General features: G+C 53.4%; 8 protein-coding genes across 8 annotated transcripts; 4 read left to right on the forward strand and 4 right to left on the reverse strand.

Moving 5' to 3' along the window:
- Positions 1 to 1,217: 1,217 nt before the first annotated feature.
- T069G_08313 (mitochondrial carrier protein domain-containing protein) lies at positions 1,218 to 3,843 on the reverse strand (the record flags this gene model as incomplete). The annotated part of the gene is made up of 7 exons (XM_056175523.1): positions 1,218 to 1,770; positions 1,873 to 2,038; positions 2,123 to 2,350; positions 2,717 to 2,850; positions 3,144 to 3,351; positions 3,479 to 3,559; positions 3,672 to 3,843. 7 exons carry the CDS (start codon positions 3,841 to 3,843, stop codon positions 1,218 to 1,220), a joined length of 1,542 nt encoding a protein of 513 aa, XP_056026472.1.
- A 577-nt stretch (positions 3,844 to 4,420) lies between these two features.
- On the forward strand, positions 4,421 to 5,456 carry T069G_08314 (uncharacterized protein; the record flags this gene model as incomplete). Its single annotated transcript, XM_056175524.1, has 2 exons — positions 4,421 to 4,580; positions 4,648 to 5,456. 2 exons carry the CDS (start codon positions 4,421 to 4,423, stop codon positions 5,454 to 5,456), a joined length of 969 nt encoding a protein of 322 aa, XP_056026473.1.
- A 555-nt stretch (positions 5,457 to 6,011) lies between these two features.
- Positions 6,012 to 7,364, reverse strand: T069G_08315 (alpha/beta hydrolase fold domain-containing protein; the record flags this gene model as incomplete). The annotated part of the gene is made up of 2 exons (XM_056175525.1): positions 6,012 to 6,871; positions 6,977 to 7,364. 2 exons carry the CDS (start codon positions 7,362 to 7,364, stop codon positions 6,012 to 6,014), a joined length of 1,248 nt encoding a protein of 415 aa, XP_056026474.1.
- Positions 7,365 to 12,355: 4,991 nt separating this feature from the next.
- On the reverse strand, positions 12,356 to 12,892 carry T069G_08316 (uncharacterized protein; the record flags this gene model as incomplete). The annotated part of the gene is made up of 1 exon (XM_056175526.1): positions 12,356 to 12,892. The coding sequence occupies one exon, from the start codon at positions 12,890 to 12,892 to the stop codon at positions 12,356 to 12,358; it is 537 nt and encodes a 178-aa protein (XP_056026475.1).
- A 1,237-nt stretch (positions 12,893 to 14,129) lies between these two features.
- Positions 14,130 to 14,741, forward strand: T069G_08317 (uncharacterized protein; the record flags this gene model as incomplete). Its single annotated transcript, XM_056175527.1, has 2 exons — positions 14,130 to 14,387; positions 14,457 to 14,741. The coding sequence occupies 2 exons, from the start codon at positions 14,130 to 14,132 to the stop codon at positions 14,739 to 14,741; spliced, it is 543 nt and encodes a 180-aa protein (XP_056026476.1).
- Positions 14,742 to 16,673: 1,932 nt separating this feature from the next.
- T069G_08318 (uncharacterized protein) lies at positions 16,674 to 17,120 on the forward strand (the record flags this gene model as incomplete). Its single annotated transcript, XM_056175528.1, has 2 exons — positions 16,674 to 16,800; positions 16,894 to 17,120. The coding sequence occupies 2 exons, from the start codon at positions 16,674 to 16,676 to the stop codon at positions 17,118 to 17,120; spliced, it is 354 nt and encodes a 117-aa protein (XP_056026477.1).
- A 632-nt stretch (positions 17,121 to 17,752) lies between these two features.
- On the forward strand, positions 17,753 to 18,649 carry T069G_08319 (mitochondrial carrier protein domain-containing protein; the record flags this gene model as incomplete). The annotated part of the gene is made up of 2 exons (XM_056175529.1): positions 17,753 to 18,020; positions 18,072 to 18,649. The coding sequence occupies 2 exons, from the start codon at positions 17,753 to 17,755 to the stop codon at positions 18,647 to 18,649; spliced, it is 846 nt and encodes a 281-aa protein (XP_056026478.1).
- Positions 18,650 to 19,061: 412 nt separating this feature from the next.
- Positions 19,062 to 22,566, reverse strand: T069G_08320 (uncharacterized protein; the record flags this gene model as incomplete). Its single annotated transcript, XM_056175530.1, has 9 exons — positions 19,062 to 19,268; positions 19,347 to 19,571; positions 19,647 to 20,257; positions 20,318 to 20,479; positions 20,543 to 20,753; positions 20,822 to 20,934; positions 21,019 to 22,139; positions 22,220 to 22,301; positions 22,533 to 22,566. 9 exons carry the CDS (start codon positions 22,564 to 22,566, stop codon positions 19,062 to 19,064), a joined length of 2,766 nt encoding a protein of 921 aa, XP_056026479.1.
- Between the last annotated feature and the right edge of the window lie 1,033 nt (positions 22,567 to 23,599).

A 23,599-nucleotide genomic window follows, 5' to 3' on the forward strand; every position in this document is an offset into this window, starting at 1 on the left:
AAAAGTCCCCCCAACCCGTCCACCACCTAACCCCAAGCTAACTCCAAATCAAGCAAGAAAGGAACAAAGCCAACCCCCAATCAGCAGCAGCCTCCAGCGATTAGTTCCGGCGCTGGAGCTCTTTTGCTTTCCTTTCTCCTCTTACCATTACGAGTAATACGGCAGCATACTTGTAAGCTCTCTCGCTACGGGCCGGGGGCCACGCACGTGCTGTGATTCGTTTTTTACCTCCATACCTGCTTTTGCTTTTTTTTGCCTTTATGCAAGTTTGCTTGCTACTGTACCCCGTCCGATAAAATCTCCAAATCTCCCACGGGGCTGCGTAAGCGAGCAACGTAACCCGGAGACAAAGCGCGCTCGTCATTCGGGGCATCTCTGATGAATCAATGACAACTCCCGACGCCCATCACTTTTCTTTTCCCGCCACTCCCTCCTCCTCCATGTCATGATGGCTGCTGCCCCTTCCACACAGCTTTTTAGCTTCCCGATTGCCAATCCCCTGCTGCCTGGTCATGGCGTCGGCCAGCTGAGCCAAAATGGCCTGGGCAAATCAAGCAATAAAGACGCTCGGCCAAGACGCCGGCTCCAGAAATTGCCCCGGCCCTTGCCCACCGGTCACGGAGCTCCTCGTCTCCACTTTTCCGGGTACCGATCCCGACGTAAGACTTCACATATTGGCAACGCCTCCTCTCTTTTCACGGCTCCTAGCTCTGTTCAACGCAGCGTTTCATTGAGAACCAAGTCTCTTACGGAATCTATAACATGATAGCTAAATTTCGTACATTCCTTACTATGCCTTAGCATCCCTTCGTGAAGCTTCTCGGGTGGAAATGGTCTGTTTCCAACCGACTCTCTCTTCTATCCTTCGTTTCTAAATGCCTTCCCCTCCCCCGCCTCGGGCGTTATATAATATGGAATAGTGGTTACTTGTTTTGCAAGTCATCACATCCAAGCACTCAAATCAAGTACGTGGCTGCCGATCAAATGCCGGCCCACGACCCTTCCGTAACCACTCGCCGCCAAATCCTGACCTCATCTCGAGCTAAACAGACACCGAATAAAAGGCCGTCCAAATGCGAATGAAGCTCGCTACCAACCAATATGTCCGACAAATGAGATTGACAATGCTAATGCAATAAATAGATGCGCGTATGGTATCATCGTATCCTTTCTAAACTTGTTCGTTGAGCCAATGATTGATGAAAACATAAATTCAATCAGTGCAATGCGAGAATGCGTTTTGCGTTTTCGTACACCACCCACGTTATGCTCAACGCAGGGGCAACTTTGAGCAGATTTGGCGTCAGGCCCTTGTAAAGACCTCGGACTCCTTCGTGCTGGATCGTCTTCTGTGTGACGTCCCAGATTCCCGTGTAGGTTTGAGGGTGCATCACGGTGCCTTGTGTTTGTAATCGTGTGCGAACCACGTTCAATGGGTAAACAACTGACGCTCCAAAGGCTCCGGATGTGGCGCCGATGATGCCCGTTGCAATGTTGCCAGGCTCGGCGTCATCTTCGTGGCAGCACGCATATTTTGCGTAACGGATGCGGTAAGTATTCTTGAGGAACTCAAACATGCCCATGTCGATGGCACTATATGGGAACATGCCAATCAATCCCATGGTGACACCTCGGTAGCAGGCTCGCAGACCGCCATCAGCATACATTTTCATGGCCGTCTGTCGAACGAGGGCGCTCCCCTTAAGGCCGTCCTTGACCGTCTCGCACTGAAGTCGAAATTTGAGGGTGTCAAGGGGATAGACGCAGAATCTATAATTTCACGAGCTGTCAGAAAAAGAAAAAGGAGAAGGAAGAAGTGAAAATAAATCATGTCTCCGCCGAACAACATAGGAGTCATCAGCCACCACTTACTGAGCAACCATTCCAGCCAGACCGCCAGCAACAAATTTTGAGTACGAATTTATGTTCTTGGCATCCCCATGGCCCTCGAAATTAGCCAGGGCACGCTTGGTCGCTTCGTACGATCCGAATTTGATGGCCGTCTCTGGCATGATTTTCACAACATTCAACCCGTTGCCTTTTCAGGTAAATGTCAGCGTTAGCTCAGATAACATCAAAAAGAGGACGCCAGCATTGGGACGAGAAGGATATATGAGCTTACCAGCAAAAAAGCTGCGCAATCCGCCCGATCGATACAAGTCCTTCACAGCATCGCTAAAGGGCCTCGCCGCATTTCTAAGCGCATCAACGAGACGGCCTTGCTTCAGCGCTGTTACCGCCGTCTCGGCACCGCTGTTGGTGTTGACGAGCAAGTAGACCTTCAATCGGTCGAGAGGGGCCGTGGCCGTCCGCGACACTCCACCGGCGATGGCACCCGCAAGGAAGTAACCTGGATGGGGAGCAAAGTCTGTCAGTCTAAACTTCTTCTTGGTCGGTGCAGCTCCGGTAGAGGACTCTTCACGGTGCTCGATTGAGGTGCCATCGCCGTCGATCTGTGGAGTAGCACCTGCCCCTGACGGGCCTTGCTCGACTTCTGAAATCCCGATAGCAGACGCATGCGCCGTCGCGTCCACAAAACTTCCTCTTGCATGTTGTAACGGCACTTGGACCTCCGGCTCGACTGTCCCAGCAGCTTGCGCAGGAGATGGCGGAGGAGGTGATGGAAGCTCTGGGGGCGCCCTCGGATAGGAGGGGAAGGCAACTCGTAGGAGAGAGCCAAAGAGAATATTAAGAAAAGAGCTAGAGCCGGCCCTACCTAAGCCTTCCAGTGTTTCCCCACTCACAAGGGAGTCTCCCTCCGGCGTGACATTAACCACCGAGTAATAAAAGGACAGCACGGCCTGCAAATGGGACGCATCCTGGTTCCCAGGCATGAAAAGCAAAAAGTTCCTGACGTTTGTTCGGTCAGCTGGTGAACGGTTTCCATGTCAAAACCCATTCGGAGCATTTCTCCGTGAGGCATATAATCATCATCGGGGCAAGCCAGGGGCGCACGTTTGGCGGTTTCAGGGGAAATCGGTCTTGTGGTGTTGAGCGTGCTCATTTGTCCAACTCAAGACCGCGGCACATGACCGCTTGGGAGTGCGCGCCTGACAGCGATCCGCCCCAGATCGATCAACCAGCCCCCATTCTATGCCCATAGCAAATCAAGGGAATATTTCTTTCGCTTTTGTCTCACTTACCGCCATTCGTCAAAACTGACGTATCCGTCGTTGTTCATGTCCATGTCGCTGAAGAAGTCGTGCAGCCTGCGGTTTGATACAGTCAACCCCGCAGCCTTGAATGCCGCCTGGAGCTCTGTCTTGTCCAGCTTGCCGTTGCCGTCGCGATCGATGGATCTGAACAAGTCGTAGAGTTGGCTCTCCGCCTTTTGCACAAAAACTCGAAACTCTGCGAAACCAAGCAAAAAAGCCCCGTTAGTAGCCGTAGCTTGTGTTTGTAGCGCCTCCAAGCGGCAGCGGCTTGCGTTGAGCAGAACGCAAGCCCACGCCTTGCGCCAGAACAATAGACAACGCACCTTCATATTGAATCTTTCCATCGCCGTTGGTGTCAACCTCCTTCATGATCCTCTTCAACATGGCATCCGCATTCTTGAGCGCTGTTCGCAAGAGGTAAAAAAAAAACCGTCAACACCTAGACAGAAAATGCGGGGCGGGATGCGCAAACGCTGCGAAGCAAAGAGAAACAAAGAAAAGAGGGAAAATCCTCACGATGATCTATCTTCCGAAAGCCCTTCTGCAGGCCCTTCAGGTCCAACTCTCCATTGGCACAGGGCCCCAGCTGTGCCCAGAGAGCTTCAACACGATCATGGTTTGGGTTCTGGTTCTTGTTTTGCGGCTCACGAAGCCCCTTCTCCACCTCGGTAGCTGGCCTGGCTGTCATGGCTGTGGCATGTCTCGAAGGCGAAAGGCGACGGTCGAGGCGGCAATTGCGATGCCCGCGGTGGGTTCAGGCGGGCGCGTCGTCTTGTCTTTTCGTTTGGGTGCTATCTCAAACTCATCGTAGAGATCTGGAAGCTTGCGGTCTGGCAGGCGATGGCCAATTGGGAGCGATTGCGGGCCTTTGACAGCTACTGACGTCGTAGCTCGGGAGCAGCAGGAATCGAGGCCGCGGATCTTGGGGAGAATTGCTTGCGATATGGGGAGGGGACTGCCACTACGTAATAATTTCTAGGCGCTGCAAGGCCGCTGCTAGGGGGGAAGCACAGCGCTGTGCAATTAGGGGCCCGATAAGGCTCGAGATCGCTTATCGCCCCGCAGCCTTGTTGGACCCCAAGATTAACTTGCGGTTGGTCACGATCTCATCCATACAGGATTACGGGATTACTATTGCGACACACACACATTGAACCTACAATCATCATTTGCAATATTCATTTTCGGTATACTCTGCGCCTATCTGTGCTTCTCAGTGTCCCTTCAGACGGAGAGGTGCCCTTCGCGGCCCCGTCTCCGCCGCCATGTCCGCCAACTACTGGGAGTCGACGCAGCGGCGGCATTGGCTCTTCACAAAGGACGAGCTCGCCTCGATGCGACAGAAGCTGGAGGACGAGAATGCCGAGCTCGTCCGCATGTTCCCTCTCCCACAGCCGCGGCACATGGCCATCTATTTCAATCAGCGTGAGTCGTTGCGCGTCGCAGCATCGGTGTCCTGTGTTCCGCTCAACTAATCCGCCCGTCTATCCAGAGCTGCTGAGATTGGGGAAGCGTCTCACCATCCGCCAGCAAGCAATGGCCACGGCGCAGGTCTATCTGAAACGCTTCTACACGCGAGTCGAAATCCGTCGAACGAACCCGTACCTCGTCATTACCACTGCGATATACCTGGCCTGCAAGATGGAGGAGGCGCCGCAGCACATCCGCCTAATTGTGACCGAGGCCAGACAACTCTGGCAGGACTTCATCGGGCTGGATACGTCCAAGATTGGGGAGTGCGAATTCTATCTTATTAGCGAGATGAGCTCCCAGCTCATTGTACACCAACCCTACCGAAGTCTGCTAGCTCTGCGCGGCGAGCTATCTCTAGTCGATGAAGACGTGCAGCTCGCCAAGTCGATAATCAACGATCACTACATGACGGACCTACCATTCCTCTGCTCGCCACACATTGTCGCACTGGTAGCAATCCTCTTGGCCCTCGTTCTGCGTCCAAACTCGACGGTTCCAGGACAGAGTGCCTCGGGATCTGCCGCAGCCGCCGGTCTGGCAGCCGCACAAGCCGCTCTCAGCCAAGCACACACCGCTCGATCAGGCCAGGGCGGGATTCTCTCCGAAATCCCTTCGACACCGGAAGTTAAAGAGAGGGTTCAAGAAGCTAGGATCACCCGTGTGCAGCATTTCGCGGCCTGGTTGGCAGAGAGCGACGTCGACATTGCTGCCATGGTGGACGCGACCCAGGAGATAATATCCTTCTATGAGTGCTATGAGCAGTACAATGATAAGCTCACGAGGGAACAAATCAACCGGTTTGTCAAGGCACGAAATCTCGATAAGTAGGCACGTCGTAAGAGCCGACCGAAGAACCGACCGAAGGGTCGACCGAAGAACATATTACCTGAGAATCCGAATGCAAATAACCTAAGATAGGGATGGTTTCTGACTCTAGCCCTTATTCTCGAACAATCCGACTAGTTGGCCTTGGCCAATTTAATAGGAACAGTCAGTGGAATAAGCGCTGATGAGCCCCCGTTCTGGAAACATTTGTGGTTGCCAAGCATGTTTTACTATACAAATGATATTATTTGGAAATGAGGGATGAAAGCATTGGGTACATGGCGTCTTGGAATTTTGAAATGCTTGAAACGGTTTTCTTTGTCTGAATTTCCCAAAATAGCGTTTTTCTTTCTATTCTTGTATTTCTTTGTTTTGGAGTACACGGGACCCAGTCATGGCATGGATTCGGTAGGGGATATTCTCGTGGAAATCGATGCATCAAGACCTTATATATATACTCATACGCATATAAATAGAACAGCGCCGGTCTTCTAATTTTCTTCTTCTTCGAACTCTGATCTCTCTATGTGTCATCTTCTTCTTCTTCTTCTTCAAGCTCTAATTTCTATGTCTAATTTTTTTGGATCGAGTTCCGCTACCGCTGCCGCTGTTGCTGCTCTTGGATGACTTGCTACTACTATGTCGACTGCTCTTCCACGACGACATGGCAACATCAGCTACCTCTTTGCCTTTTGAAATGGCAATTTCGTGGCCCCCAGAAATCACACAAACCTCTACGCCCTCTTCTCCCAAAACGGCCTTGGTGTCTTCAATCCACTCGTCCTTGATAACCAACGTATCTTTATCCCCCAAGATGACGCACACTCTCTGCAGCCCTTGACCAAGCTCCCGATTAGCAGCGAGTTGCTCCCCCAAGACAGCCCACATCTTATCATGCTGCCCATAAATAGGCGCATACCGAATCGTACTCATGTACGAGTCGACAAAGGCCGGGTTAGCATCCAGCTGCCAACCCACAACGTCCCCAACTCTGACGGAGCTGTTCCTCCCAACGGCCATGGTCACATCGTCAAAGTTGACCTCTGCTGCTTCGTCTCCATCGGGAACGTCTGCGCTCTGCCCGTGCTGCGGCGCGATGCGTGCCCGCACCCAGCTCCGAAGCAGCCACTCAGGCAGCACGCCGTGGGAGTACAGGAGGCGGCTCTTCCAGCTGAGGTGGGACTCGCGCACGAGGCCTCCTGGGCAGACCACGGTGAGGGAGCGCAGCATGTGCGAGTGGTATGCCGCAAAGGCTGCGGCCAGAGCACCCCCCAACGAGTAGCCCAGGAGGTGGAAGGAAGAGGCACCAGTCCAGGATAGAGACGAAGATGCTAAGACGAGAAGAATCTGAGTGGTATAGAGACACTCATCGTACGGCGTATTGGAAGGGCCATCGGAGTAGCCTCTCCCAAACAGATCTACATGCGACGCCGTGTAAGTAACAGACTCTTGGTTCGTACCTCCATGAGGGTATATATCTATATATACGCAAGTATACAAACAAAGGACAGAGCTGTACTTACCAAAGACCATCACCCTGTACCCCTTCCGCACAAGCTCCCAGGCAATCCCGCCCATGGCAATGCACGGCGTGCCGATGCCATGCACCAGAAGCACCTTTTCGCCCTCCTCAGGCCCCCACTCAAACACCCTGATGGTGCCATATACACTCTGAACGTCCTTGCCGCCCGGGAACAGCTCCGGAGGATACGGCGCCGCCTTCTCGGGGTCCTCCGGATCGGTTCCCGAACGGTCTTTCACGCGCACGATATCCGTCTTTGGCGATTTGGTCCGAGGCGACAGCGATGGCCTGATGAGCATGTAGAGCGACAGACATGCCGCCGCCGCCAGGACAGCAGAGCCCCTCCTTGTAAGCTGGTCCGAGCGGAGCCGGAGTCCGTACGGAACCATGATTTGCGATTTGAATTCTCGGAGTGCGAATCGCACAAACGGGCTGACGGAGAGGGGAATCTCTGACTGCTCCTGACAGCGCAACTGTATGAGTAAAGGCGCCGAAGAGGGACGATATCGGTCAACAACTGGCCGGAGGTTGGATTTGTCGGTAGGATAATCCGCCTCCGAGGGTCACCCCGCCAAGTTGCCGAGGATACAAGCGTTTCCTTCATACGAAGACATGGCAACCGTCTCTAAGCCGAGGGCAAGTAAGGCATATTGGAATTGGGTCGTCTACCGTGGGTTCAACCTTGCGGCAGCTATCACCAGGTCTAGGCAGTTGCAATAGTTGTGGCGAGTTGGCATTTGCCTCTACGGAGCATCATGGGGTTGTCGTGGTGCTGCCGGTTGCTTCAGACCACGTTGCGGCTCTCCGGACAGGTTCAGCAACTATTCACCAAAAATAACTCGAAGCCACCTCAGGGGCTGTCTGTTCATGACTCCAGTTTCACCCTCGTAAAACCAACTCAGCCTCAGTCGGCCGAAAAGACTAGGCAATGCGCTATGATGAAGCCATCGGTCGAACCGCCTAGCGGCAGGCCGTTGTTGAGTCTCTGCAACAACAAAGCACGTCCTCTCCTGCGCTCTACGTCATCCCACGAACCCCCTGCGTGCTTCCATGTAAGGGCAGAGAAGGAAAGAAGGGGAATCCGAGAAAAAGCCTGAATTAATTAGCATCTCCGGGCCTGAAAGTGGAGAGATGGATAAGATCGGAGACGTGGGATACAAGTTCCAGAACTGTCTGGCTGCAGCTCGGGAGTCTGCATATGCTATTGGCAGCGCAGCACCTTATCGGTCGGCATGTCCGTGTGGCCGCCCAAACGAGCAGCTCACAAAGAATGCGCTGCTTGTCTCTCAACAAGCCGGAAGACTCGCAGTAGGGGAGGGCGGAAGACCCGGCGCCACGAAGCCACTCTGGGGCCACGATGGCTTCGCACCGTGTGGCTGGGCTGGATGAGTGGAAGAGTGGCTGCGTTACCGTTCGCTCCGCCCAGTGGTGGCCGAGCAACCCTGATAGCCAGCATCAACACCAGCTCCAGCTCCAGGAGGCATGTACCTGACCTCCAGACGCTGGCCAAACCCAAAGTACCTCTCTTCCAGACCACAAGTCACGTCCGGAGAGCGTCAAAGGCTCGTCTCTCCACATGCGGGCGACGACTCCACAAAGCCATGTCTTGCTTCTCCACCTCAGACTCGGGACAGCCAACAGGAATCAGGCCTCGGTATCCATGGACAAGGGCCTGGCCAATGAAAGCAGGTAATCACATTGATGGCCTGCCGCCACACCGCTCTTTGATGGGGTTCGTCCAGGGTATCGCCAGGGCACAGCTAGGGTAGAGACAGGGGACCTGAGAGTGCTGCTTTTGGTACTTGGTGAGTACTCCAAGTTTGGGCGGTTGTCGAACAGATATTCCATGTACTACTTGGTAGGACTTGCAGACCCCGCGGAGTGCAGGCAGACTGACGCTCTCCGGGATCGAACCCTTGCAGAAGGCCAAAAGAAAACGACAGAGAAGAGCAAAGGAACGGGGCGTTCTTCATCCTTTACGGAGTGCATCCGGAAAAGAGCCAATAAGCTGACGATTGATCGTACAGTACGAGAACTACTCGCTGTTAGGTACAGGCACAAGGTACAGGCACAACCAAAGCCGCTCAACATCAATATCAAAGCGCAGTGGCCCGAGTACGGAATCCGAAGTTCAAGTATGGGGTGCAGATGCCGACAGTCCAACGGGCCTGGAGAGCCCAAAGGTGCCGGGCGCAAGCAGCAGCCGCAAGATGGAGCGGCGAACCGAGCCGGACACAGCGGGCGATCTGGGGTTCTCGAGATGGCCCTCGAAATGGTTTGCTGCTTGTACTGTAACTACACGTCCGTGCAGACCTGAGCCTGGGGACCGTATGCGGCAATGCTCCGAGACATGCTGTGCGCTTTGCGTAGTCTGTCTGCAGGGAGATGAGATGAGGGATGCCAGGATCGAAAAGAGTTGAGCGGCGAGCCTGAGCGCGAGCGCGAGCAACCAGCTTGTAGCTTGTGCCGGCACCACCAGTGCGCTTCCGTGCCACACATTATGGCTGTTACTCGAACCAGGAGCCAGACCACCCATCCATCTCTTTCTTCATCCCCAGGGTCACGTCGGAGCCGACCCGGCGTTTAACTGCTGTACTGGCAACACTAGGAGTGGCCGTCCTGTACAAACGTCGGCGCTTGTGGCTGAATGACGCTTCCTTTAGCGCTCTCAACATGGCAGTGTTCTATTCGAAGTCTCAACCGGTGTAGTACAGTAATAGCTTGCTTCTGCAACGAGACGCAACGCTACCGGCTCAACCGTGAGAATCGTGCAGTACGCCGCATAGTACTAGCTTTTAATAGGTCCTACAGCAAGGAGGACTGCAGATGAGCATCATGACCAGCGGCTATGGCGCTACTGCGAGTTGTTACTAAGCAGACCACCGACAGGCGATAGGGTAACAGTGATGACGGCATCCCCTTGGAGGCATGGTCAAACACATGGCATGATGTGGCAGCAAGACTTCAAGAATAGCTCTCGGGCACTGCGAATGCTACTGCTACACGCACGGCTCCAACCGCCAGCGGCCACTTAGATCCCCTCCATCTGGAGTATGTAGATCAGATTGGCCAGAACCAAGCCTCGTTGCATTGGAGTCGAACCAAGCCAGCCATGGGGGAGGCGAAGCAGCTCTCTGCAGATCGATGCCGCGGTGTAACAGGTCGAAGCCCGGCTCGATCCAATGCAGCTGTGAAACCTGAAATTAGATTGTTCTTGGGGGGCAGCCATGAGCCGATCATTCTTGGAAAGTTGCCTCCCAATTTCTATCTGCGTGTAAGTGCGGGCGGATTTGCATTCATGATCGGTATCCATCACTATATTCATATCCATACGGAGTACTTTCCGTCGGAATCCGGCGGATCTGTGCAGACATGATTGATAGACAAAGTTGGAAAGCAAGCTCTGGAGGAGCAATCCGTTGCTGGGATCTGCAACGCCGGGAAAGGATTCCCATCATCAGATTGGATTCAATGCTGTGCCGCCAGTGAGCAGCAACCCGGGCTGGCTGCCGACAGTGGCGTTGGTTCGACCTGTCATTTGATAGAGCAAAAAACCTTGCTGCTGCTCGAGGCGCTTGTGTCTGCATCCTTTTTAGCATCGTCATTCCACCTCGACCACCCAACCACCACGCCACAGTGCGGATCGAGAGGTGCGAGAACCCAGCTTACTAGAGCCGCCACCTTTCCCCCCCAGAGTGGATTAGTGGTGAGAGGTTTTGGGTCTGCAAGTGTGAGTGGATTTGATGGCTTGCTCGCAGTCACACAACATGGGCGTGAAATGACCTGAAGGCTTCTCTAGAGTTTGGAGCCGGTGGGCGGCCGGGCCGTTGGAAGTGTCCTCCTTATCGTCCACATCTGGCGCAAAAGAGCTCATGGCTTCGTACCTGTATCCGCGAGATGGTACCTGTGATGATCCCTGAGGGGAAAGTCAATCGGCCAATGTGGCGAATATGGATTCCATGGCACAGGCAGACACAGATTACGATCAGAGTGCCTTGGAGTGATGTTTAACTGCCCGTACCATTGTGCATCGGCGGGTCAATAAACAGACCCAAGGGGGTCCAATGCTCCTCTTCTCCCTGCCAGGGGCTGCCTGGGTTTCACTAGCCCTGAAGGTAGCTGGCGCAGGTACCAAGTATGGAGGCAGATGACAAGGCGAGAAACGGAATGCGTTTCTCAGTCGGTCCCCTAGCGATGCGGATTTTGGGGTGTGCAATTTCAGCGTGTCGAAACAGGCCAGAAATGCGACACACATCATGGCGATTCCGTCCTTGGTGCCATGTCCAAGGGCCAAGGACGAACCATGGTGGTGTCGAGCGGTTCTGACACTGTCTCTCCCGCAAGTGTCTCGGCACACGCATGCGCTTGTGCGGCAAAAACATCGAATTGCAAGTCAATAAACCACACGCGGCGAAAACAAAGACAAAAATAAACATGAAATCAAGGTAAAGAAGGGCATGACTGACTGACACTGGAGCCAGCATGTCGGTAGCAGCCGTCCATGCAGATGCGGGCCAGCAAGGCCCAAGGTTGAAACCTAACCAAGTCGAACCTTGCCGTGCCGGACATGCTCATATGCGGTTGCTCATCGAAGTTGGATTGATGGATCTTGGTCTCTTGTATACGCTTTGATTGCTTCGTAATTGCAAGTTGATGCCACGGAGCGGCAATCCAATTCATGAGGCGGGCATCTCAACAGCACCCCAGGCGCCGGACCAGAAAATACCCAAACGAACAAGCAACCGGAATTGCCCCAATTTCCGAGCAGACGATGGCGAAATTTCCATGAAGAGAGATGCTCCATGTCCGCGGCTGACAAGCTGGCAAGCAGTTTTATTAGTCCTCTCGTAGCAGCGAGCCCAAGCCAGAAGCTTCAATCTTACTGTTCCTGAACCTCGCAACGACGGCGACTTACTGTGCTCGGCACCAGGTGCCAAAAGCGAGGCGGCATCGCTTGGAGGATTGGCACCGAGTTGGTCAGCAGCAGATCGCGGACTAGCAGTCTCACGTACCGACGGCGCACTAGCCGCGAAAACGATGCAGTCAAGTGATCATTGATGCCGTTTGTTGGCGAGCTGGAATGGGCCAGCAACCACGAGGGGGCCCAGTTGAGGTCCGGCCGGCAGATCCTGGGCCCCAACGAAGAGCGATCCGTTATTTCGCACTTGGTACTGTGTCTGTACGAGCGCCCGTATGTTGTGATTTGTACAGTATTCGGACAGTGTGTATTGTCAAGGTCCAGTTTACTGTACTCGTACACAAGCTCTGGATAGGGTAGAAGGATCTTGGTACCGCAATGTGACTGGACGGGTCCAGTTGCTCCCAGAAGGACAGTGCAAAACTTACCCAGCGGCACTGACCATGGATGGATATTCCGCCTTTAATTTCTTGGAGTGAAGCCGTGAGTCCACAGTGCAAGACGTCGACACGCAGCAGGTGACTTGTCCTCCACGCAGTCAGCCACGCAATTTGCTGGTACCAGCCAGCGCAGAGCATCCACGCTGGCGGCGCTGATTCTGGCACGCTGTGGATGAGAGGCTCCAGTTGGCGATGGGGCGCTGAGTTGCTGGGACATGAGAGATCCATGGATGTTTGCACAGTCCTCGGCCAGCCATGCAGGGGCAGAGACGGGCTCAATGGCAAAACCAGCCGGTCCAGCGTGGACTCGGACGGCGCCGCACTGTCCTTGTACAGTATGATGAATGCCGGGCGCGGACACTGTAGGAGCGAGCGTGTATGCATGTCCTACTGTAGGGTCTTGGATGCGCGCGGTTTGGGGTTTGAGAGCTGCATCCAGTCCAGTCTGCGGGCATGTCTCAGTTGCCAGGTAGCCAGTGCCTGTACTCCGTACTCTGTGTGAATGCGGGCGTGGGTGTGCAGCAATACCTGTACGGAATACCAGACCAACCTGGTACATGTACGAGCAGCGAGTGCATCCGCCTGTCCGTGCACGACAACAGAATCTGGGGGGTTCTCTCTTCTCTCTCTTGGGTGAGAAGTGAGACCTGGTCTGAGAATCTGTAGCAGGAGTCGGGCGAGCTTTGTGGCGAATGAGACTCATTTGTCACTGCGCAGAGGCCGCTTGCAAGCATTCAATTCAATACTGTAGATGATTGATGGATCCAGTCAATCGTTTCCACTACGAGCACATTGATACGAGTACAGTCAATACAGTACAGTAAGCGGAGAGCAACACAGCACAGCGCCGTACAGTGCGGAATGGACACTGCAGTGCGGTCGCCACCGACCTGGCACGGTCCCCCCAGGCCCCCATCGAACCACCACGCGGTGCCAGGACCAGCACCCTCGCCGTTGCGCTGCGTTGCGTTGGCACTCTCACGGTGCCACAGTGCGCAATCACGGACAGATTGGCTGACTGAACTGAACTGACTGTCCAGACCTGCACTCTTACAAATGCCCCCCTGGTACGTACCTGGTATTACGCACAACAACCACAATCTACACAACCGCCGCCGCCCGGAAAACCACACAGTGCCCACCCACTGTGCAGCCACGCACCCCCCCAGCGGCCCTAGGCCCAGTACGGCGCCCCGGCCAGGACCAGTAGCGCTGCTGCACGCCAGCCCAATCGCTAGCTGGTGGCGAAGACGGCCTATCCTGGCTCGCCGGAATCTTATTCGACAGGCTGTGCCCAAGTCTCTCTCGCGTCCCTCCAGGTCCCTCAACCAAGCAAAAAGGCCGCTGCCAGCCCCCCCAAGAGGTTCTGCCCTGCTCCTACTTTTCTGCTTCCCACCCTTTCTATTCTTTGTACCACCCGCCCCCAAACCCGATCCCATTCTGACTACCGCCAACTTACCATTTACCACCTTCGACACCAAAAAAAGTAAAAAATTACCACCAACGGATTTCTGCATCTCTTCAACACTTTTTTCCCTCCACAAAGTTAGATTTCTTTAGTACATCGCTTCGCCACGACAACAGCGCCGAGTTTATCTTGCTTCGTTGTCCCTATCTGTCTAATTTAATCTCGCTTTTCAGGCCAAGAAGACTTGCTGCACCCTCTTCCTGCCCTACCACCTCCGCGACCGCTTTTGACGCACACAATCTCAAATCTCAACCACAACCACCACCACTCGAAACGTCGCTCTAAAACCCTTACGCTGGATCCCTAGCTACCTCACAGATTCGCAATCATGTCTTCATACTACGGATTCAACGCGCATACTGCGCATGCTGCCCCCGTCTCCCACCACCACACCAACAGCCGCAATCGCAGAACCCCTCGTCTCAACGTCTCGCAATCGCAACGCCAGTTCCGCGGCGTGCGCAGCATGCGAGAGCTCAACGAGACGGCCGCCCTGTCTGCGTTCCGCACCCGGTTCGAGGCCGGCCGATCCTTTGACCTCGAGGACGACCTGGAGTTCTGCCCCAACCTGCTGACTGAAAGCGACGTGAGTAGTCCTCCGAGTCCGGTGGATTCTTCCCCTTCACGCAGCCTCTCTGACTCGCCGCTGCAACAGTTGGTGTCCATTTCTGCTTCTGAGCGCTCGTCGCTGGCCAGCAACTCTCCTGAGGCCTCTCCCACCCAGCAGCCTCAGACCGTCGCCCCCGCCTTTTCTCTCAACTCTTCGTCTCCTCCCTTTATTCCTCCTCCCGGCGTCCAGCCTTTGACTGTCGCCTTCCGGATGGCTGCTCGTCCCCGCAATGCCATCCCCATTGTCAACCCTGCCACTGGCACCTCCGTGCCCAGCCCGCCCCCTTCACTGTCGCCTGCCCGACTGCAGCAATCCGTTCGCCGATGGTAGAGTGCTTAGCGGGTCGTCTGCGCTCCCTCGCATGGGGGAGACTGCCATGGCATGATAACCATGGAGACGACCTCAAAGCACCGCTGTCGGTTGCCGTGATCGTTGGATGGAAAAAAAATCGACACTGCGCCATTCGCAGCAAGCTTCTTTTTTCTGGTCTTGGCGGGCACAAGTGAAACTCGACAAAAAAAAAATCAAAAGTGACATCCCTCACTTCTCTTGCGGGCTGGGTTCCTCGAGGCTGTTGACTCCCCTTTTATATCTCTATACACCCAAAAACAACTCACCTTCCTCACAACACTCTTACACACTACCTCCACCCACTCCTATGTATAAGCACCTATAATCGCCATACACCGATTTGTTTCGACAGGATTTTCTTACGAGGATATTACCGGCGCGACTTGAGAAAGATCGATACCATTTTTGTTTTTTTGCTTTGTCATTTTCTCTTGCCATTTCGCCTTGTTCGATCAAGGCTGCTGGGGCACGTATGGCGTTTTTCCTTTTATTTTTCCTCCTTGTATCACGGCAAATTTCCTTGCAGTTCTCTATAATTGTGTTGCATCGGTAACCGACAGTGGAGTTGTGGGATTTGTTTCTTTTTACGATCATCCGGCGTCTCACCATCTTGGGAAGCGAATTGTCCTTCCTGCTTAAAACCATAAAATGCCTTCTCCCTTTGTTGCGGTTATACGGGTTTTACGAAGTCATCAAGACAACAAAAAAAGAAAGATATAGAAGCGATATCTTATGAAAGTGTTGGGGGGCACGGCTGTTCTTGTCTAGTCACATATGGGAAATACCTTGGGCTGGCGGGGTTCTGGAAAGATGAGCGGTTCTTGTTTGCGCATCACCATACTGGAAACGGTTTTTTTTATTATCTTTTTTATTACCGGGAAATAATGGGGAGTTGGTCTGAGTCGATTTCTTGGGGGAGTTGATGCGGCGCCGCTGTGTGCAAATCGAATGGGGAAAGCGGCTTGTTCTTTTTTGTCTTGTGTGTTTTTTTACAGCCTACAACAACTTTTGGCCCTCCTCCTTGAGGGAGGCGGCGCGTGGATTCTGTCCTGTCTGGTTCTTCTTTTCGCTGCTCTGACAACACGCGAGCCCCTGTGTTACTGGATATTCTAGTCTGGGAAAGACAAATATGTTTGATCTTGTTTGATTATTTTCTTGCGAAGCATCTTGGAGTGGATGGGAGGGAGCTATGACAATGATCTGGTTTGCGGGTAGGGTTCCCGGGGTTCTCAGGCCCTTTTTTTTTGGAACGCCCTGGTGTTGCAATTTCATGGGAAACTTCAGTGTGTCCGGGATTTTTATGGCGCATGTGTGTGTGGTTTAGATACCGCGGCTTGAAAGCCAACAGGACGAAAGAATATACGACTGTTTAAACAAATTCAGCGGTGCCTCTTGAAACTGTGGCGATGAACGTGAATGTGAGTGTATTCTTGAGATAGCCTGACATTGGGAGTGATGTGTAGGTACGGAGTGTAATAGCGGTAGGTTTCGCCAACATTTATTCTGTGCTGTGATGATGTTGAAATGCTGCATCTGTCGATGAAAACGTCGATGTCAATGTATAGAATGGAATTATGGAATTATGCTTATCTTAATGTCCCTGATCGTGCTGAAATTACCGAGGATCGTGTTGTTCCTTATATTGGGGGAGATTGGCAGTATGCTATAATAGTGACGTCACACGTCGCCGTGCTTGTAGCCTCGCTTGCTGGAGTGACTTGGCGATGTGCGGTGTCTGTGACGTTTCGATGCGTATCAGCAATGTGGAGAGTGACATGACGTTTAGAAAAGCCCTTTCCATTTAAAAGGCTCGTGATTTTCTTATTTCATTCATCTCCTTCATCATTTTTTCTATCTCTATTACCTCCTTAAACAACTAAAAACGTCTAATCGCCCTCAATTCAAGTCACAATGCTGTTTGCCAGTGCTACCAAGATGATGCCCATCTCCAGCGTCTTGCGGACGCGCGGAGCTATTGCAACCCGCGGCTTTGCCTTTTCTGCAACCAAGAGACTGGGTCTGAAAGAATCATCAAATCGTACGTTTGTTCCATCATTTTTCCCTTTCCAATGAATGAAAATTGCCTTGTTTTCGAGGGGAGACAGCCCGTTCTAACAGATGGACTTTATAGAAACCAGCGTTGACTACGACCACCACAAGCAAGACTCCCTCGCCAAGCAGAAAAAGGGCTCAGGTCACTGGAAGCCGGAGCTCGCGTCCGACAGCGAAGAGGCCGTCAAGGCGGACCGGGCGTCAAGAGACCATTTGGCGGAGAAGATGGATGCGTTGCAGGAGAGGACCAAGAGGGCTGCTGAGGAGACGAGCAAGGCCGGCACGAGCATGAGAGATTCGATGTGAGAAGGGGGAATTGAGGCTCTTTTTATTATTCAATATTGTTAATTGTGAACAAAAGATGTAAATTGGAATTGTGACTTTTCTGCTATGGATAGCGGAATGAGAGCTGTCTTGTCTGTGTAATGGCGGCTGTATAAGATGAGATTGATTGTATCTTTGAATGCGTACACACATAGCCTCAGGAAAAGTCAACAGCTACCACAGCATATCCAGCAATTGCAAATCAGCATCATATGAAAGTTAAACAAACACAATCTCAAAACACATAAACGACACCAGCAATCCCATTGATGCATTTCCATCACCAGTGCAATTATCAATCCCCCCGATACCATTTGCTCTTCTCCTTTCAGGGTAAGTAGGCCAAGGTCTCACCCTCGGCAACACACCTAAAGTGCTCGCATTTCCGACCGGCTTGCAGCGGTTATCGATAACCCACACGACCCAAATCCCACCTATATCGGCATCACCCCAAAAAGAAAGAGCTTCGATTAAACGCATCACCAACCAAAACTCCCAAAACTTCCCAAACCTTCCGATAAAAAGGTTGGGCTTTCACAGCCCTTCCTCTCCTCCCACCTCTCTCATTAATCGGATCCAAATCCCTCTCCCCTCTCTAGCGAAATCAACCCGCAATGGCTCCCCAACCGCCATCCTTCCAATCCGCCCTCCTCGCCGGCGCCCTCGCAGGAACAACCGTCGACCTCTCCCTCTTCCCCCTCGACACCCTCAAGACCCGCCTCCAGTCCTCCGCCGGCTTCTTCCCCTCGGGCGGCTTCTCCGGCATCTACCGCGGCATCGGCTCCGCCCTCGTCGGCTCCGCCCCCGGCGCGGCCTTTTTCTTCTGCACCTACGAGACGGCAAAGGCCTTTTTCGGCCAGCGCATACGCAGCAGCAGCGGCAGTGGGAACGGAAATGGTGATGGTGATATTTCAAGGACGTGGGTGCCCGCAGACGTCCTCACGCACATGCTCGCCTCTAGCCTGGGCGAAATCGCCGCCTGCTCCGTCCGCGTGCCCACAGAGGTCGTCAAGCAGCGCGCCCAGGCCGGCCACCACGGTGGCTCTTCCGCCCAGGCGCTGGGCCATATCCTGAGCCGGTACTCTGCTCCCGGGGGCAGCCTGGCCGCGGTCTGGCGCGAGCTGTACCGCGGCTGGGGCATCACCGTCTTCCGCGAGGTGCCCTTCACCGTGATCCAGTTCCCGCTGTGGGAAGGAATGAAGGCCTGGGGCCGGAAGCGCCGCGGCGACGGCAAGGACGTGTCGGCCGGGGAGAGCGCGCTGTACGGGAGTCTGGCAGGAGGCGTGGCCGCGGCGTCGACGACGCCCCTCGACGTGCTCAAGACGAGGGTCATGCTGTCCAAGGAGCGGGTTTCCGTGGGCGACGTGTTCCGGCGCATGGTAAGGGACGAGGGCGTGCGGCCCTTCTTTGCTGGCATCGCGCCGCGGGTGACGTGGATATCCATTGGCGGCGCGATATTCCTGGGGAGTTACCAATGGGTCATCAACACCATGAACAGCATAAGCTCATAAACTAAAAACGTCACGGAGTTTTCAGAGAAAGTGGGAACATAAAAGGGAAACAAGAATCAAAATGGGACTATATAGATCGGCGCTATGGCGACGGGGATATATATATGTATCAACTTGGCTGTATAAACAGGAACAAGAATTAGGAGGGCTCTTTGTATGAATAGACCAGCGTATCAATACTGTATATCCTCCCCTTCCCCCTACCCATGATGGTTTTGTATAGTAACGACATGAAAATAGATGACAGAGACAACTGTTTAGAAGATAACGATATCTCGAGGCGCGGACATAAATTATATATCAAGGAGAGAAGAAAGAAGAAAAATCATTTTTAACGTGACGCTGTCAGGGATCTGATATATAAAAGAAAGTACAGAACAAGGTATAACAAACAATTGCGTTGCCGTTCACGCTATACACCGTTGGTAGTCTCAGTCGCCTCTGCTGCGGGCAGTGGTGGGACTGGTGGTACACTCGCGTCCGCGGACTGTGTACTAGAGATTGTTGGCAATGGGAGGATCTCTTTGCGGCCGTTGGCTTTGTAGTAGAGCATAATGTCGCTTCCGCCCTTCCAGACGTGGGTCCGGAGCGTGGCCAGGTTCATTGTTGGATGAAGCAGCTGCAGCGAAGGATTGGCGTCAGTCATCTGAAATCCGGGGACGAAAAATAATAGGAATACTGTTGTGGGTGTACTTACCTGGTCATTGCAATACAGTTCGAGATACTCTTCGGGCTTGAGTGCGTTGGGGTCCTCCTCTTGCTCTGGCTCAATCCTCTCGGAAACATAGCCTAGAATCTTCTTCACCCGCAGCATCCGGTTTGCGTTCAGACGGCTATTACCATCCGTCGCAATGGGAGGCAGGTTGCCCATAGGTTGCAAGACAAAGGATATCTTGACGGGGTCTTTCAGGGGGATCTGGTTCTGTAGTAACACGTCACCGAGCCACATGGGCGCTTTTTGCTCGATGATATCGGCATCTCTGCCGAGATTCTCCACCGTTCCTTGGTACAGGTTTGCACTGCCACCCGACGTTTCCTCTTGTATAATGACCTTGGTCCCAAGAGGGAGTTTCAAAACGGGTGTGTCGGATGGCAAGCTCGGCGTTACTCGCGTCTCGACGAATTTATCGGGAGACTCGGCAATTTGCTTGTCATATTCGTTTCGGATCTTCTGGATCACGCCAAAGAAGCTGTCATCAACCTCCTTTTCGTGATTGGAAGAAGACTCAGACTCGTCGGCCTTGTCGTCTACAACGACGGGCTTCTCTTGTGTTGCTTGGGATGCCGACCGGCCGATTCTCTTGGAGCTGAATGACATGCGGAATTTTCTGCTGAATGGTGATTTACTGTCGGCAGCCTTCTCCTTCTCCTTGGATTTCTCGTTGCTATTATCCGTAGACGTCTTTGGCTCTGATGTCTCTGCCGCCGCAGGAGCAGCCGCAGCGCTACCACCAGCTGGCGCAATGCCAGCTGTGAAGTAGTCGTTCTCAGCTGATGGACGAGAAGCTTCCCTTTCCAAAGGGCTCGCAACTGCTTCCTCTGGTACGCCTTGGAGCGTCATTTGGACACCAGGCGACGCCAGCCCAATCGCCAGACCAGGGGTGGTCACTTGAAGATGAGGAGCAATCGCGCGTGGTGTCAGGAGCTGATCTGACACAGCTCCAATACCAGGCCCGGGAATGACGATTGACGAGGGCGCCTCTGCCCGGGTGGCAGCTTGTCTCTTCTCCACGCCTTCGTTCAGCTTTGAGCGATGTGACTCGTCGCGTCGGATTTCCTCGTCAATTAGATTGGCAAACAAGTACCGTAGGATCCATTTGCCGAGGCTCACTGGATGATCATGTTAGCTAGTTGAACATAGATCCAGAGAACGAACAGGGCATTGTCATCTACCTCTTTGGTCATCTCTAAACTCAATGGGCTCATCCAATTCGAGTTCGTCAGCGTACACCTCGGCGTCGAAGCAGTTGAAGGGCTCCAACACGACAGTGAGATTGCCAGAGCTCAGGTCAACTGAGCACCAAGGAGCTACTGCTTCTCGCGTATTGACCTGCCTCTCGACATCTTCGAGATGTTGCTTTCCAAAACTCTGAATAGGTTTACACTGTATAGCTGTAAGCATGGGGCCACCTTGGAGCACAGCAGCAATGGAGATGTTCGGGTTTGGCATACCTTAATCAAATCCCACAGCAATACATCGCCAGCCGTATCCAAAGTCAAGACCCTCCTCCTATCGTTGAGTAGCTTGTGCTTCAAAAGGCCGAATTGACCTTCAATTGTCTCTACTGGCAGGGTGTGGATGGGCTTGATTTCCGGCTCAGGTTGTTCCACGACCACTTCCGAATTCTTTCTTGATAAGCCGTCATTACCGGGGGTTGGTTCTGGGTCCAGAGGCGTGCGCGACGGGAAGGTGGCTGTGTTGGATATTCTCAGAATCGACTCGGCGGGTATCTCCTTTTCTTTCTTGGACGACCCATTTGTTTGCGGCTGAGTAGCTGCCGTTGATTGCCTTGTCTTGTTGGACGCAGCCGACATTGCGCGTTGACGGCGGTACTCTTCGGGGAGCGGCAGGTTTGCGCCTGTGTCCACATCTTCCCAGCGGTTAATTGACGATCGGTTCGTAGCTGTCCAGATGTGACCGCCTGCAGCCACAACCTTGGAGACACCGAAATGCTCCTGTGCAACAGCGAGACTCATTCCATCATCCATGTCCTCTAGGCTACCTCGTACGTCGGTCTTGGCGACGAGACCCGACCTATCACTGCTGTAGAAGATGCCGAGGCGAGGGTCATCCGAGTACAGAGACCAGATGCTCTCGTCGTGCATTGTAAACGTGTACATGCAGCGACCGCCCTTGACACTCCACATCTTGATAGTCTTGTCGGCACTGGCGCTCAATATGGTATCGCCCACGTCGTCGATTAGAATGGCGCGAATGTTGTCTATATGGCCGACGAGGTTGGAGACTTTGGAGCCAGTGCGAGGATCGTAGAGCTTGACCGTCTTCTCTGGGCCGCCGCTGGCAATGAGGTTGCGACCGACGGCAAGAGCGTAGACAGATCCCTTCTCTGTAGTCTCCTCGCCCTTGACGTTGACCTCGAGCGTCTTGCCCCCGCCATTGAGATCCCAGAGGCAGATTTTGCGGTCCAAGCCCGCCGAGGCAACCCAGTTGGCATTCATATCGCTGGGCGGCGTTGCGACGCACTTGATGTAGTCGTCATGCTCTCCAATCTTCTGGGCGCGGGTGCTATCTTCCTGAGAGTGTGGTCGCCACACTTTGACAGTGAGATCGGAAGATGCCGATACTAAGGCAGTGTTGTGCTGTGCCAGAGCGAGGTCGTTGATCCAGTGCATATGCGCCTGCGTCTGGGCTCGGAACGTCGTGGTCGACTTTGGTTTCGCGGATGCATCGTCGATGATGTCGTTTCGGTGTCGCAGGTCGAGGTTCAAGTCCCAGGCGCAAATCATACCATCTCGGCCACCGGAGTAGCTGGAGAGAGAGGGCGTACGTTAGCGAAGCTATTCTGCTTGACCACAGCACAAGACACTGGCAGACGCAACATGGCTTACAGGATGGCGTTGTCCGCATCGACGGCGAGGCCATTGACGCCGAGGCGATGGCCGCCTGCCGAGGATTTGGCATTCTCGAGCACTGGGAAGAGGCGGTTAGCAGTCGGAAACCAGAGTCTCGTTAACAGTGTTGTTGTGCATGGTCCATCTCCCAAGCGTTCACACGAGAGCTGTGGTTCGTCTGATCTGGACCGTCGGTCGCGTGCGGGGTGGGCTCATTAACAAGCAGCAAGTGTGCAGTCCAAACTGCAGAGGAAAGGAAAGGAATGGAATAGAGTGGACAGATGGCGGGAATGCAGGCGGGGGGTCTCACCATAGCTGATTCTTTGACGCGCCTTCTTGGCCATGGCGAAGCAGAATCACAAAGCTCGACAAACTGGCGAACTTGTCTGGCAGCGAATGGCGATGTCTCGGAGAGAGAACCTGGAGAAGTTGCGGATGCTACGCTGGGGATTCGCAGACGACGGCCAGAGAGCGGTGGGATTGGCCAGCAGCTCCCCTGTAGGCCCTGCAGAAGTGCGGCTTTTAGCGCTTGCGGGTGTCATTCCACGTGTGGCTCAGTGGCCGTGGAGCAGTCCAGGCTACTGCTTGGAGCTAATATTTCGTAGCGAGGCCCTGCGCAGGTGGCTAAAAGGCGTCTGGTCTGGTCTGGTCAGCAGCTAGGCGGCGCTTTAGCCGGCAAGCTTTCCCCAGGTGGGGGCCAGCAGTGATCAGCCTGCAATCCTGGTCTTGATGGAATCGACAGGTCCATCAGTGGTCGTCGTAAATGGGGTACGAGTAATGGGAGCGGACTGCGAGTGTCCGAGTCTGGATTTGGGGGGATTTGATGCATAGATTTCGCGTCACATTGGGTTACTAAGCACGGGCAGACAATGCAGTAGCGTACTACCAAGGAGACGGGTGTGATGTGATGTAAATGCTGATAAGATTGACGCTCAACTTTTATGATTTAAGGTAATGCCTAGAGATATAAAAAAAAAAAAAAAATCAAAAAAAACTCGTATCCAATTATATGCTTCCTTTGCTCTTATATCGTCGTCATTTTTCATCCTCTTCTCCTCCACATGCAGCCAAATGAGCACGTTTTATCGTCGTATCATCATCTATACCACACATACTAGCAGCTGCAGTCATTTCCAGACCAAAACCAAAACCGAACATGCCGAAGATCCGACTGGTATAGCAAAAATATTCAAAGAGGTAAATAACAATATCTCGCGGTGAGTATGTCAATATTGCGTTCAGAGTTTTTTTTTTTTTTCTTCCCTTCTTTTTGCCGATATTGTTGCTTTTGCTGTCCAAAGACGGGCTTGGTGAACAAAGCCATTGTTTCTCGATATAGCGACATAAGTCACAACTTTAGTCGACACCGTACATCGA

The sequence above is a fragment of the Trichoderma breve genome, chromosome 5, assembly GCF_028502605.1.
Source record: "Trichoderma breve strain T069 chromosome 5, whole genome shotgun sequence".
Lineage (NCBI taxonomy): Eukaryota > Fungi > Ascomycota > Sordariomycetes > Hypocreales > Hypocreaceae > Trichoderma > Trichoderma breve.